This window comes from Abrus precatorius, unplaced genomic scaffold (genome assembly GCF_003935025.1).
Source record: "Abrus precatorius isolate BTA unplaced genomic scaffold, Abrus_2018 Scaffold11, whole genome shotgun sequence".
Taxonomy (NCBI): Eukaryota; Viridiplantae; Streptophyta; class Magnoliopsida; order Fabales; family Fabaceae; genus Abrus; species Abrus precatorius.
Window position 1 is genome coordinate 17,806,594 of NW_020874303.1, and position 14,531 is coordinate 17,821,124.

The 14,531-nt window shown below is 35.4% G+C and overlaps 2 protein-coding genes across 2 annotated transcripts; one reads left to right on the top strand and one right to left on the bottom strand.

Annotated features, from left to right (window-relative positions):
- Window positions 1–514: 514 nt before the first annotated feature.
- LOC113853869 (recQ-mediated genome instability protein 1-like) lies at window positions 515–5,014 on the bottom strand. Its single transcript, XM_027484556.1, has 8 exons — window positions 4,508–5,014; window positions 3,856–4,026; window positions 3,199–3,344; window positions 2,872–3,005; window positions 2,158–2,747; window positions 1,675–1,785; window positions 1,461–1,589; window positions 515–1,319 (listed from the first exon to the last, which is right to left on the bottom strand). The coding sequence occupies exons 1-8, from the start codon at window positions 4,955–4,957 to the stop codon at window positions 1,149–1,151; spliced, it is 1,902 nt and encodes a 633-aa protein (XP_027340357.1). The 5' UTR covers window positions 4,958–5,014; the 3' UTR covers window positions 515–1,148.
- Window positions 5,015–7,573: 2,559 nt separating this feature from the next.
- Window positions 7,574–14,014, top strand: LOC113855735 (recQ-mediated genome instability protein 1-like). The gene is made up of 12 exons (XM_027487363.1): window positions 7,574–7,687; window positions 7,877–7,987; window positions 8,074–8,154; window positions 8,528–8,599; window positions 9,563–10,021; window positions 10,503–10,673; window positions 11,185–11,330; window positions 11,524–11,657; window positions 11,782–12,371; window positions 12,744–12,854; window positions 12,940–13,068; window positions 13,210–14,014. The coding sequence occupies exons 1-12, from the start codon at window positions 7,574–7,576 to the stop codon at window positions 13,378–13,380; spliced, it is 2,289 nt and encodes a 762-aa protein (XP_027343164.1). The 3' UTR covers window positions 13,381–14,014.
- Window positions 14,015–14,531: the final 517 nt, after the last annotated feature.

Consider the following 14,531-nt stretch of genomic DNA (forward strand, 5'->3'; position numbering starts at 1 on the left):
AGCTGTCCTAAAGTAACGTGAACTAATTATTGGTAAGGAAATAATGGCTAAGATGGTCCTATACTTATGAATTCTTGAAGGACTTGGACAACTGACACCAATCACTTTCATCGCTGTTTCATTTTGATGCCTTGAAACTCAGTCTAAGAATTTAGTTTAGATTTCCACAAGTGCATGGCCAACATTCGCATGAGTGAAAATATAAAAGGTAAAAAGGGGGCGCTCATGTTTGTTTGTATTTTTAAAAAGAATTTTTTCCTTTTAAAAACTAAAATTACATATATTTTTAATTTTTAAAAAGAGAAAATTCTTTTTAAAAATGTAAACAAACGTACTCTTAGTTTATTATTTTTAATGAACATTCCTTAATTTACTATTTTTTTTAAAAAAAATCTTAGTTTTTATTTTTGTTTTATAAATATATAGTTTTCTTAATTTTAAAAATAAACCTTCTCAAATTTTACTCTTCAACATATATTTACAAAACTAGTTAGCTAAAAGGCAGCAAAGCTAAAATCAATGACAGAAAATTTACATTTCAAATTTAATTACCAAAACAATTGTTACATATATTCATGAACTACAACGCATCCTAACAGAAGAGATACGTCCCATCCTACAAAATAACCTCCAACGGCAACACGAATGACGATGAAAACATGGAAGGCTAATTCAGGCCTATATAGCCTGTAGGGATGTACCTGGCAACCTTTGATCACATTAGTTATCTTAATTTCTTTCCTCCTTTTCCCAATAATCATTCATTACTTTTACCAATGCAGGGTACTAGTAACGTCATTCCTTGATATGATGTCAATGAACACTAAACATTTTATCGCCTTTCCTCTGGACCTCAATATATAGTCTGTAGGTCAACTTTGAACCTTTACCTGTGAGGTAGCATACAAGTTGGTTCAGCACCAAATGCTAACTCATAATGCCATATTTCTGAGTCCATCTTAGTTATACTAGGATCTGGGGACTCGAGGATTTTGGTGAAGTACGGAGAACGAAATTATTTTCATATTGAATACGTAATTGTAAGGCCTGCAATAACACATTTCCATTCATGTTATATTTGCTTGGTGTAACCATTTTGAGCCCAACTCTGTTGCGCCCAAATAATGAACTGCTAGCCATTCAGAAAATTACGGGGATAATTCAATTGGATCCGAAGGAAAATGTGTTTGAACTTGTGCAGGGTAAAGAGTCTTCAGTCTTCTCAGAAGTAACCACGCATCGGATTGAGGACAACCTTGATTCATATCTAAGGCAAGTGGAAGGGAAGATTTTCTATTTAATTCCACAAGTATTACTCCCTAGAGAAAAAGAAAGAAGATGTGAATTAACAGAACGAAGATACAATTATTAATTTGCAACCAATTCTCATGGCTAACTGCATGCAACTTGCAGGAATCTAACAGATTGCCTTATGTCTATCGAAATAGAGATTGTATTACCTCAAAATTTGCTAAAAAGGTTTGAAATTTGCGCATTGTATCCTTCATGTTGTGGACAACATTCGTGTCAGGAGAAGAAAGAGCTGCAGTGACCTCCTGGGCAGAATAACCAATTCCTTTCTGTACAACCTAAATTTTTTTATCATTGATCAACTTAGTACAATAAAACGATGAAGCCTATCAAATAAAAGCTTAAATTCTAGAGCTAACTCACATCATGATCAATGAGGATTTCAGAAATAAGGCTACCATCGTCTACATATGCCAGAAGCTCATATGTTGTCCTTTTCTTATACTGGAATCCTTTTACACCAGTCAAAAAGCACTGCAAAACGAAAATAGCATTTATACTCAAGAAAAACATAAGATTGCACAAACTCCAAAGAAAACATAAGTAGAATTATGAGATGCTCGAAGAAAATTTCATCCAAAGAACCAATGAAATTGCAATGAATGGCTGATATTCAAATCTCAAACAATAAGGTGCTTAACATAAAGAGGAGAAAATACAAACACGTGGATTCTGGCCAGAGAAACTTCTGACATTATTGTCGTAAAACATGGTTGATAGTCCATACCAACTACTCATTGGTTGAAGAGTGAAGAATCAATAAAAGAAACGTGAATACTAACACATGCATAAGTGGTAAAAATCACTGCCCAAAGAAAGAAAGAGCATATAGTTTTAACTTTTTACCTTAATTTTACCCTGAATCGAAGGAGCTTTCTCCTTCATTGCAACCCACTTGGCTGACAAACTAGCTAAGTATGTGAATGGAACCTCTTGGACTCCGGACACTGTGACTGGGCAGTCACTGCCATCAACCATCTGTATATCACTAGTGTTTGAGATAGTGGAGGAGGATCTTCTCGGAAGAGCATTATCTGTGGTTAGATTAATTCTATCCCTGCTTGTCTCAACATTTTCAACAACAGGAGGGCACTCAGTAGCCCCAGAACTTTCTCTGGTTGTATGAACAGTATCCTTATGTGCAGCTGCAACATTTGATCGCATGTGAGAAGACTGATTATCAACAGAATCTTCCCTGGAGACATTAGCAACATCTATGTGCATATCCTCAGCCTCTGAGATAATAGAAGAGAACTGGTTCGCCATAGAATTGGCACGGGACATCGGATTGATGTCCCCATGCATATTTATGTTCATGGCCTCAGCATTTGACAGCATGTGGGGTATTGAATTAGAAGCAGAATTTTGTGCACCCATGACAAAAGTATCATCAGTTGTGAAGATGTTACCAGTGCCAGAAATGCTCAGGCCAGCACCTGTAGTTAAACACACATGTGAAGAACAGACAAGAACAAGATCGGGGAAACTAAGATGGTGATTGGCTACTTCACATATGTAAACCCTCATCCACATACTTTTATCTGTAGCATAAGAATGTACCTTGGCTGTTTGCCTGGATAGAATCAGTACTGTGCAATGTAGAGCCACTTTGCCCAATATCATCAACTCCACTCGAAGGCCATGCAGCAAGAGTTGCTCTAGTTGCTAAAGGAGGAAACACTCCATTTTTGGTTCTGCATGAGGAGAATGAAGACTAACTAATCAAGGTTTACCTATGTGCAATAAAATCATATATTGTGATAGACTAATATTAGAAGCCAGTAAGAAACAAGAGAAAGTTGGACTACTGCAGTTTCCATTTTAAGATATCACGCAACTTCCCCCTTCGCACATTTTAGTCCAAATAATGACTGCAATAAATTCTACCTTTTTCCCCTAGGCGGCTTATTTAATTCTTCAACCAACTGTTTTCTTGCTGCATCCAGCTGCTCAACTAATCCCCCCAAAATTTCAATGGTTTCAGGGACAAGCATCAGAAGTCCACGATGGACACGTACGTTAGAGATAGCAACCTACATGTATCAAATAGATCCCTCAAATTCACTTTTACTAATAACAAGGAATATAACCAAATAAGTTGTGTGTCACATGGATAGCAGATGGAAGTGATAACCTAAAAGAAGGCCAAAAGAAAATAAGAATAAGAATGAACTGCTATTTATTTGATTGAGCTGGTGCCATATATCAGAAGTATTAAATTTCCTAAAAATATTGCATCCAAATTAGTACAGTTTAGAAATCATTTATCAGCATCTTTTGTTTTAACAAAATTTATGCAAAAGTAATCCAACAAACACAAGGTTTAATTTAATAGTCCACGTCGCAAGTTACTTAAAATACCTGTTGCCAAATTATAGTCATAAACATTAGTATTACACACAATACCACTGCCACCTTAATCTCAATAACTCAAACGTAATTAACATGTATTCAAGGAGTATATCTAGTTTTTCTGATAAGTGTTTTTGGAAGTGCATCATGCCCGTGTATTCAAATTAAAAGAAGGAAAAGCATTGGAGAAACCTTTAAACCAGAAGATGCACAAACTTCAAGAGCTTGGATGGGCCTGTACTCCATCCCAAAGACTCTCTGAACGCCATCAGTCAATGACAACTTCAGGCACCTTTTAAGTCCAGGAGGGGCTTGTTCATATCTGCTTCGTAGAGGACAACTAATATTGATTATTTCATCAACCTGCCAACGCAATCCATCAAAACGACAGTGAATTGGACATTGTGGTGAAATTCCGCGAGCATGTCATTTTTCACGGTAAATTGAATGCTGTGCTGAAAATGCAAGGACATGCGAGTTTTCAGGTTCCACATATGAAATTGATAGAACTTAGCTATCAGCAGAAAATACACATCAGTAATCATCTACACAAAATTGCTCATTTATGCGCCGAGTCTGACAAATTATTCAAAGAGGGCTCCAATTTCAAATAAGATTTTGTTGTTTCTAAAGCACATTAACTTTACACCAAAATAACATAAGCAAATCAAGCAGACACTTATTTAATCAAATTCAAAAACCATTTTTGCATGCATCAAACTTACATTTCCTTCTTACTCGAAACATTCGATAACTAGTGGAGTTCAATTCAATATAAATACAACATTGGAATGCAACACTCCATAATAATTATAACAATAACATAAATAATTCAAAGGCGCACCTGCAATACGTAGGGACCAGGGAGAACGCTAAGGTGCATGGAATCCACATTGGGAGGGAGAACGCCGCTGCCACAGAAGTTCATATCAGCAAACAGAAATTGCTCAAAACAGAGCTTGGCCTTTGCGGCGACATCGAGGCCTTCGAAGCCAGTGACGGAGGCTTGGAGTTCGCAAAGACAGGAAGCAAGCCAGTCTCTCTTCAAGGCCAATCCGAGGCGAGGGAGGAAATTAGCGACGGGAGAGCCGGGAACAGGTTGCGGCTGAGGAGAGGGCGGAGAGAGGCTGTCGGAGACGTCGATGAATTCGTCGTCGTCGGAGATGTCGACGGACTCCGGGGGGAAAGTGGAAGCATTTGAAGGTTGATGAGTAACTGTAACTGTCTGTGGAGGAAGTGTGTTTTGTTGTTCTTCGTCGGAATCAGAGTCGAGCCTGAGACGGCGAATGGACATTTTTGCAGAATAAAAGAATGGAAATGTGCAGTGCTCTTTTTCCCTCCTTCCTCCTTTTCCCTTATGAGACCATTGAGAAGGAACCCAACTCCACCCTCCAGCGCGCGGAGTGGAGAAACAATGGAAACTTTTGTTTTTTCCCCCAAAGTGGGCGTAACTTGGCTCAGACCCAAATCTGGCCCAATTAAGATCACTTACTCCAGCAAAAAACAAAATTCCCCCATTTCATTTTAGGGTCTCTCCACCCTTTCTTGCGGCTTTTTTTACTCTTATTGGCGTAATTTAAAAAATAAATTATGCAGATTTCTTTAAAACAAATAAAAAGGAGATGTTATAAGTAATGACTTGACATGCTATAAGAGTATTATTTCATCTCTAGTCTACATTAATGAGATGGTGACACGTGTTTTATTAGAAGAGAGTTTAAAATCTTCAAAAGAAACCAGTCTGCGGAGGTGTACAATTTTTTTATTTTTAAATATTATTAATATCAATTTATGTATTTGTAACAATTAAAATTTTAGATAAATTTTATTAGAAATTATATAATATAATTTATATTATTTATAAATAGTTTGTTTAAAAATGTATTAAATTAAAAATATATTAATTAAATGATATTTATTAATTATTAAATAATAAGATAAATTTAATTAAAATAAATTGATAAATTAAGAGGAAAGAAAATTATAAATAGTTTCATGGTTCAGAAAAAAAATAAAAAAAACATGGTAATGGAAAAAAAAAATATGAAATGCAATGAAAATAATAAATTTTATATGTTGATGGTAGATTAAGATAAAAAAAAAATTAGATGTAGTAAAAATAATATTTAGTTTTTAAAAAAAGATTAAATAGAGTTTTTTTTATTAAAATTATTGTTAAAAAACAACATACACAATTATATAATAGAATAGATAAAAAAAATATATATAATAATGATAAACAGATTTAAAGTATTATATTTATTAAAAAATTAATTATAAAATATAAGAATTCTTACTTCAAAATTATTGAAAACATTACATATTAAAAATAAACTTTATAATTTAAGAAACAAAATTATTATTGAATAAGAATAATAAAATTAAAAGAATAATAAATTTATTGTCTAATATTAAGAATTACATAAATAAATTAAAAGTGATAAAATTATGTATATATTTTAAAAAATTGTTAATTTTAATGTAATTATAAAATTTGAAAAAAATAAATAAAAAGGTCTAACATTCACATTACCAAACATCTTAAATACGAATGATAATAGTTTTTAGTTGGACACGTGTTACTATATCAGTAATGTTAGCTAAAAATGAGACGATACTTTTATAACATGTCATATCATCATATGTGTCATATCTTTTCTAGACAATTTTAATGACATATAAACTGTCATATCATTTGTATCGGCTAATAATAAGATGATATTTTGATAATTTAATATGTGATCACTTATATTTTCTTTTTTTTAAACGATTTTGATACTACTTACACCACCAATCCCAAAGAGAATCTGTTTTAAAGAAAATCCATATCAATAAATTTTTTTTAAAATGATCCCAATAAGGGAAAAAAGCCCTTTCTTGCCGTGATAGTTAAGTGGCGAAAGAAATATGATATGTGTATTATGGCTAGAATTTGAATCTTCAATTTAGAAAATTTTCACATTCCCCTGTCCAATGAAAAAAAAAAGAGTCTCTCCTTCACCCCAAGAATTCCATTTTTTACCAATTGTAGAAGAAGAAGATAATTCGGAGAAGAAAGACGTCGATGAGAAAAGCCAAGTAGAAGAGTAGAAGGAAGAAGCAGATGATGAAGAGGACGAAGAGGAAGAGAGGAAGAAGCGTGTCAAAGTCAAGTCAAACAAGTCAACCAAAGAAAGCGATCCCGCTACGCCAGCAAGTGAGAGACCAACTAGGGAGAGGAAAACGGGGGAGAGATACACTGTTTCTTCGCCTTCTAAGTTTCCGAGGTCTTCTTCAAGCAAAGCTTTGTCAATTGAAAAGGTGAGCATATATCTATATCTGTGTATTATCATTTCCCAGTTTTTCGAAATTCGCTTGTATTCTATTAATCACTATTTAAATGTTGAATTTCCTTCCCTTCGTAGTTAATAGCTTTGCTTCAAAAGTAAATGCAATGGCAGGCATGCGATCCCTCATTTGCGCAATCTTTTTTATTTTGCTGAAGCATTTCCACAATCTAAAATCTACAACGCACTTCCCCAAAACCATGGGCTAACAATTTAGTGAAAGGTTGAGAATAGGAAGCCCATTAGCCCGAAAGGAAAGAGATTCCCTTAGCACCACTTCCCAGTTGGCACTCAAAGTGATAACGAGCACGTGTAGGAGTAGTAGGAATGTAAAAGCAAGCAATGTCCAATGTCCAACACCCAACTCAGAAATTTGGTATCAAATTTGAAACACAACTCCTTCAGCGCGCCTCCTCTTATTTCGTCCCCTCCAATCTCATTTCATTTCACGATTCCCTCTCTCTCTCTCTCTTCCAATCACAATCGCTTTGATTCCTTCTAATCTTCTCATCCACTGCTTAGGTTTTCACTTTCTTCGCAATTCGTTTTCCTCTCTCTCGCTCTCTGTCTCTTAAGTCTCAACCATGTCTTCAGAAACCCTAGAAGAGGAGAAACCTCAAGTGGGAGAACCCCTAGCTGAAGCCAATCTAGAGAGAAATATAGGGCTGTTTTCTGACTTTGTGTGGGCTGAAAATGAGGTACAGTTGCATTATACACTGTAATATTGCTTGTCTTTTATTCTTAAATATGCAGATGAATGGGTTTTGTTTTAATGTCTTGTTTATTTATTTATTTTGGTTAGGTGTGCATGTTGTCTTTTGTTAAATATTTGAATGTCTGAAGCTGTAATTAACCTGCAAATAGTATGGTTCTATAATTCTTGGCAGGAAAAACAGAGGGCCAAGATAAGGGAGAGAATTGACAAATGTATCAAAGAAAAGTTGTTGGACTTCTGTGATGTGCTTAATATTCCAATAAACAAAACTGGTATGAAGAAGGTAAGTGTTGATCGTAATATTTTTCCATTCTCACATGGAATCAAAGAATGTCTATCCAAAAATCTGTTATTGATGTGACATTTCAGGAGGAACTGTCTGCGAAATTGTTGGAATTTTTGGAGTCCCCACATGCTACAACTGACATTCTGCTTTCTGAAAAGGAAAAGGTTTTATTTTACTTTATTTAATATGACTGTGTGAGGATAAGGGTTAATTAATATTGGTATAAGTTGTGACAAAATTAATCCCACTGTTACCTTTCTCATATAGAGTACAACTTTTTCATATTTAACATGTCCATGCGTGATTGAAGATTTATTTTGTGCAATTTTCTGTATTTAACTTGCAAGCTTAGTATGACTTATAATTCAACAATTGAATTAGTCAATTTTCAGAAGTATATTTTCGTAGATTTAATTAATCATGTATAGCTGATATTAGTGTCATTGAGTTCTTGCCTGTTGAATAAATATGCTATTTAAATTTGTGATAGAATTTTATGTTAGTGTTAGTTTTTTGAAGCTTGCTTCTATGTCACAGAAAGGTAAAAAGCGAACCCGAAAGGAAAGGCTTAGCAAATCTTCTGGTGAAGGATCTGAAACTCCTGCCAAGGTGTGTTGCCATACTATACATGAAATTCATTTTGGTTTGCCTCACAATAGTTATGTGCTAGACTATGTTGGGCATTCTCTTGCTTGCATCAAAATGTGACTGAGTATTTGATTCTTGTAGATTGTGCTTCAGTATCTGTAATCATCCGCTATATGTATATCAGTGATGATCTCTTTGTCTTTAATTAGGTTTGAATGTGATTGTTTTCAGTTATGTTTGTCTGATCCTACCCCTATGAGTGGGATTTGAATTTACTTTCCATTTATATGGACTTATGTGGATGAGCTTCAAGTAGAACGTTGTATCATAAAGTATGTTTTTGTCTGATGTTGGCATATTAACAGGTTTACTGTTGATGGTAGTTTGGTTCTGAAGTTCTGTAATTGAGCCTGAAAATATTCCAGCTGTTTTTTTTTTTTTTTTGCACTAATTCAGCCAATCACCTGAGTTGTTCTTTGATGTTTGCACCTGAAGAAGTTTCTTGAAACTGTGAACAAACTTGAAGTTAAAAATTATTGGTTAAATATAATAATTGAATCCCTGACTTCTAAGATACCGTTTGATGTTCCTAGCAAATAAAATGAAGTTCCTTTCGATTTGTAAAGCAGTTGAAAGTTTGTTTTGTGAATATCTTGGGCAGTTATGATGCTTGTGGTTATAGGTTAAATTTTATAGCAGGATTTTTCAGTTCCAGTTGCTAAAATTCTGCATGTAGTGGATTAAGCTCTAGGTAATTGTCGTTTTGATTGTTGGTAATTGCTTCTGAACTCTCCATATAGTTTTCGGGATTGTTTTGCATTTAGGTGAACAAAACATGATATCTTGATTTCCTTCAAGTTTCTGTGTTCTATGAAGCCATTGTAGTGGCATTGAGTCCTTACCTGTTGAATAAATATGTTATTTAAATTTGTGATAGAATTTTATTTTAGTGTTAGTTTTTTGAAGCTTGCTTCTATGTCACAGAAAGGTAAAAAGCGAACCCAAAAGGAAAGGCTCGACTCCGATTCCGACGAAGAACAACAAAACACACTTCCTCCACAGACAGTTACAGTTACTCATCAACCTTCAAATGCTTCCACTTTCCCCCCGGAGTCCGTCGACATCTCCGACGACGACGAATTCATCGACGTCTCCGACAGCCTCTCTCCGCCCTCTCCTCAGCCGCAACCTGTTCCCGGCTCTCCCGTCGCTAATTTCCTCCCTCGCCTCGGATTGGCCTTGAAGAGAGACTGGCTTGCTTCCTGTCTTTGCGAACTCCAAGCCTCCGTCACTGGCTTCGAAGGCCTCGATGTCGCCGCAAAGGCCAAGCTCTGTTTTGAGCAATTTCTGTTTGCTGATATGAACTTCTGTGGCAGCGGCGTTCTCCCTCCCAATGTGGATTCCATGCACCTTAGCGTTCTCCCTGGTCCCTACGTATTGCAGGTGCGCCTTTGAATTATTTATGTTATTGTTATAATTATTATGGAGTGTTGCATTCCAATGTTGTATTTATATTGAATTGAACTCCACTAGTTATCGAATGTTTCGAGTAAGAAGGAAATGTAAGTTTGATGCATGCAAAAATGGTTTTTGAATTTGATTAAATAAGTGTCTGCTTGATTTGCTTATGTTATTTTGGTGTAAAGTTAATGTGCTTTAGAAACAACAAAATCTTATTTGAAATTGGAGCCCTCTTTGAATAATTTGTCAGACTCGGCGCATAAATGAGCAATTTTGTGTAGATGATTACTGATGTGTATTTTCTGCTGATAGCTAAGTTCTATCAATTTCATATGTGGAACCTGAAAACTCGCATGTCCTTGCATTTTCAGCACAGCATTCAATTTACCGTGAAAAATGACATGCTCGCGGAATTTCACCACAATGTCCAATTCACTGTCGTTTTGATGGATTGCGTTGGCAGGTTGATGAAATAATCAATATTAGTTGTCCTCTACGAAGCAGATATGAACAAGCCCCTCCTGGACTTAAAAGGTGCCTGAAGTTGTCATTGACTGATGGCGTTCAGAGAGTCTTTGGGATGGAGTACAGGCCCATCCAAGCTCTTGAAGTTTGTGCATCTTCTGGTTTAAAGGTTTCTCCAATGCTTTTCCTTCTTTTAATTTGAATACACGGGCATGATGCACTTCCAAAAACACTTATCAGAAAAACTAGATATACTCCTTGAATACATGTTAATTACGTTTGAGTTATTGAGATTAAGGTGGCAGTGGTATTGTGTGTAATACTAATGTTTATGACTATAATTTGGCAACAGGTATTTTAAGTAACTTGCGACGTGGACTATTAAATTAAACCTTGTGTTTGTTGGATTACTTTTGCATAAATTTTGTTAAAACAAAAGATGCTGATAAATGATTTCTAAACTGTACTAATTTGGATGCAATATTTTTAGGAAATTTAATACTTCTGATATATGGCACCAGCTCAATCAAATAAATAGCAGTTCATTCTTATTCTTATTTTCTTTTGGCCTTCTTTTAGGTTATCACTTCCATCTGCTATCCATGTGACACACAACTTATTTGGTTATATTCCTTGTTATTAGTAAAAGTGAATTTGAGGGATCTATTTGATACATGTAGGTTGCTATCTCTAACGTACGTGTCCATCGTGGACTTCTGATGCTTGTCCCTGAAACCATTGAAATTTTGGGGGGATTAGTTGAGCAGCTGGATGCAGCAAGAAAACAGTTGGTTGAAGAATTAAATAAGCCGCCTAGGGGAAAAAGGTAGAATTTATTGCAGTCATTATTTGGACTAAAATGTGCGAAGGGGGAAGTTGCGTGATATCTTAAAATGGAAACTGCAGTAGTCCAACTTTCTCTTGTTTCTTACTGGCTTCTAATATTAGTCTATCACAATATATGATTTTATTGCACATAGGTAAACCTTGATTAGTTAGTCTTCATTCTCCTCATGCAGAACCAAAAATGGAGTGTTTCCTCCTTTAGCAACTAGAGCAACTCTTGCTGCATGGCCTTCGAGTGGAGTTGATGATATTGGGCAAAGTGGCTCTACATTGCACAGTACTGATTCTATCCAGGCAAACAGCCAAGGTACATTCTTATGCTACAGATAAAAGTATGTGGATGAGGGTTTACATATGTGAAGTAGCCAATCACCATCTTAGTTTCCCCGATCTTGTTCTTGTCTGTTCTTCACATGTGTGTTTAACTACAGGTGCTGGCCTGAGCATTTCTGGCACTGGTAACATCTTCACAACTGATGATACTTTTGTCATGGGTGCACAAAATTCTGCTTCTAATTCAATACCCCACATGCTGTCAAATGCTGAGGCCATGAACATAAATATGCATGGGGACATCAATCCGATGTCCCGTGCCAATTCTATGGCGAACCAGTTCTCTTCTATTATCTCAGAGGCTGAGGATATGCACATAGATGTTGCTAATGTCTCCAGGGAAGATTCTGTTGATAATCAGTCTTCTCACATGCGATCAAATGTTGCAGCTGCACATAAGGATACTGTTCATACAACCAGAGAAAGTTCTGGGGCTACTGAGTGCCCTCCTGTTGTTGAAAATGTTGAGACAAGCAGGGATAGAATTAATCTAACCACAGATAATGCTCTTCCGAGAAGATCCTCCTCCACTATCTCAAACACTAGTGATATACAGATGGTTGATGGCAGTGACTGCCCAGTCACAGTGTCCGGAGTCCAAGAGGTTCCATTCACATACTTAGCTAGTTTGTCAGCCAAGTGGGTTGCAATGAAGGAGAAAGCTCCTTCGATTCAGGGTAAAATTAAGGTAAAAAGTTAAAACTATATGCTCTTTCTTTCTTTGGGCAGTGATTTTTACCACTTATGCATGTGTTAGTATTCACGTTTCTTTTATTGATTCTTCACTCTTCAACCAATGAGTAGTTGGTATGGACTATCAACCATGTTTTACGACAATAATGTCAGAAGTTTCTCTGGCCAGAATCCACGTGTTTGTATTTTCTCCTCTTTATGTTAAGCACCTTATTGTTTGAGATTTGAATATCAGCCATTCATTGCAATTTCATTGGTTCTTTGGATGAAATTTTCTTCGAGCATCTCATAATTCTACTTATGTTTTCTTTGGAGTTTGTGCAATCTTATGTTTTTCTTGAGTATAAATGCTATTTTCGTTTTGCAGTGCTTTTTGACTGGTGTAAAAGGATTCCAGTATAAGAAAAGGACAACATATGAGCTTCTGGCATATGTAGACGATGGTAGCCTTATTTCTGAAATCCTCATTGATCATGATGTGAGTTAGCTCTAGAATTTAAGCTTTTATTTGATAGGCTTCATCGTTTTATTGTACTAAGTTGATCAATGATAAAAAAATTTAGGTTGTACAGAAAGGAATTGGTTATTCTGCCCAGGAGGTCACTGCAGCTCTTTCTTCTCCTGACACGAATGTTGTCCACAACATGAAGGATACAATGCGCAAATTTCAAACCTTTTTAGCAAATTTTGAGGTAATACAATCTCTATTTCGATAGACATAAGGCAATCTGTTAGATTCCTGCAAGTTGCATGCAGTTAGCCATGAGAATTGGTTGCAAATTAATAATTGTATCTTCGTTCTGTTAATTCACATCTTCTTTCTTTTTCTCTAGGGAGTAATACTTGTGGAATTAAATAGAAAATCTTCCCTTCCACTTGCCTTAGATATGAATCAAGGTTGTCCTCAATCCGATGCGTGGTTACTTCTGAGAAGACTGAAGACTCTTTACCCTGCACAAGTTCAAACACATTTTCCTTCGGATCCAATTGAATTATCCCCGTAATTTTCTGAATGGCTAGCAGTTCATTATTTGGGCGCAACAGAGTTGGGCTCAAAATGGTTACACCAAGCAAATATAACATGAATGGAAATGTGTTATTGCAGGCCTTACAATTACGTATTCAATATGAAAATAATTTCGTTCTCCGTACTTCACCAAAATCCTCGAGTCCCCAGATCCTAGTATAACTAAGATGGACTCAGAAATATGGCATTATGAGTTAGCATTTGGTGCTGAACCAACTTGTATGCTACCTCACAGGTAAAGGTTCAAAGTTGACCTACAGACTATATATTGAGGTCCAGAGGAAAGGCGATAAAATGTTTAGTGTTCATTGACATCATATCAAGGAATGACGTTACTAGTACCCTGCATTGGTAAAAGTAATGAATGATTATTGGGAAAAGGAGGAAAGAAATTAAGATAACTAATGTGATCAAAGGTTGCCAGGTACATCCCTACAGGCTATATAGGCCTGAATTAGCCTTCCATGTTTTCATCGTCATTCGTGTTGCCGTTGGAGGTTATTTTGTAGGATGGGACGTATCTCTTCTGTTAGGATGCGTTGTAGTTCATGAATATATGTAACAATTGTTTTGGTAATTAAATTTGAAATGTAAATTTTCTGTCATTGATTTTAGCTTTGCTGCCTTTTAGCTAACTAGTTTTGTAAATATATGTTGAAGAGTAAAATTTGAGAAGGTTTATTTTTAAAATTAAGAAAACTATATATTTATAAAACAAAAATAAAAACTAAGATTTTTTTTAAAAAAAATAGTAAATTAAGGAATGTTCATTAAAAATAATAAACTAAGAGTACGTTTGTTTACATTTTTAAAAAGAATTTTCTCTTTTTAAAAATTAAAAATATATGTAATTTTAGTTTTTAAAAGGAAAAAATTCTTTTTAAAAATACAAACAAACATGAGCGCCCCCTTTTTACCTTTTATATTTTCACTCATGCGAATGTTGGCCATGCACTTGTGGAAATCTAAACTAAATTCTTAGACTGAGTTTCAAGGCATCAAAATGAAACAGCGATGAAAGTGATTGGTGTCAGTTGTCCAAGTCCTTCAAGAATTCATAAGTATAGGACCATCTTAGCCATTATTTCCTTACCAATAATTAGTTCACGTTACTTTAGGACAGCTAGG

Bases quoted from the DNA above. Each gene is read 5' to 3' on its own strand.
- LOC113853869 (XM_027484556.1), bottom strand. From the start codon at position 4,957: ATGTCCATTCGCCGTCTCAGGCTCGACTCTGATTCCGACGAAGAACAA. The intron at 4,027-4,507 runs GTGCGCCTTTGA...TTGCGTTGGCAG, and splicing joins CTGGTCCCTACGTATTGCAG to GTTGATGAAATAATCAATAT. The intron at 2,748-2,871 runs GTACATTCTTAT...GTTTAACTACAG, and splicing joins TATCCAGGCAAACAGCCAAG to GTGCTGGCCTGAGCATTTCT.
- LOC113855735 (XM_027487363.1), top strand. From the start codon at position 7,574: ATGTCTTCAGAAACCCTAGAAGAGGAGAAACCTCAAGTGGGAGAACCC. The intron at 10,022-10,502 runs GTGCGCCTTTGA...TTGCGTTGGCAG, and splicing joins CTGGTCCCTACGTATTGCAG to GTTGATGAAATAATCAATAT. The intron at 13,069-13,209 runs GTAATACAATCT...CTTTTTCTCTAG, and splicing joins CCTTTTTAGCAAATTTTGAG to GGAGTAATACTTGTGGAATT.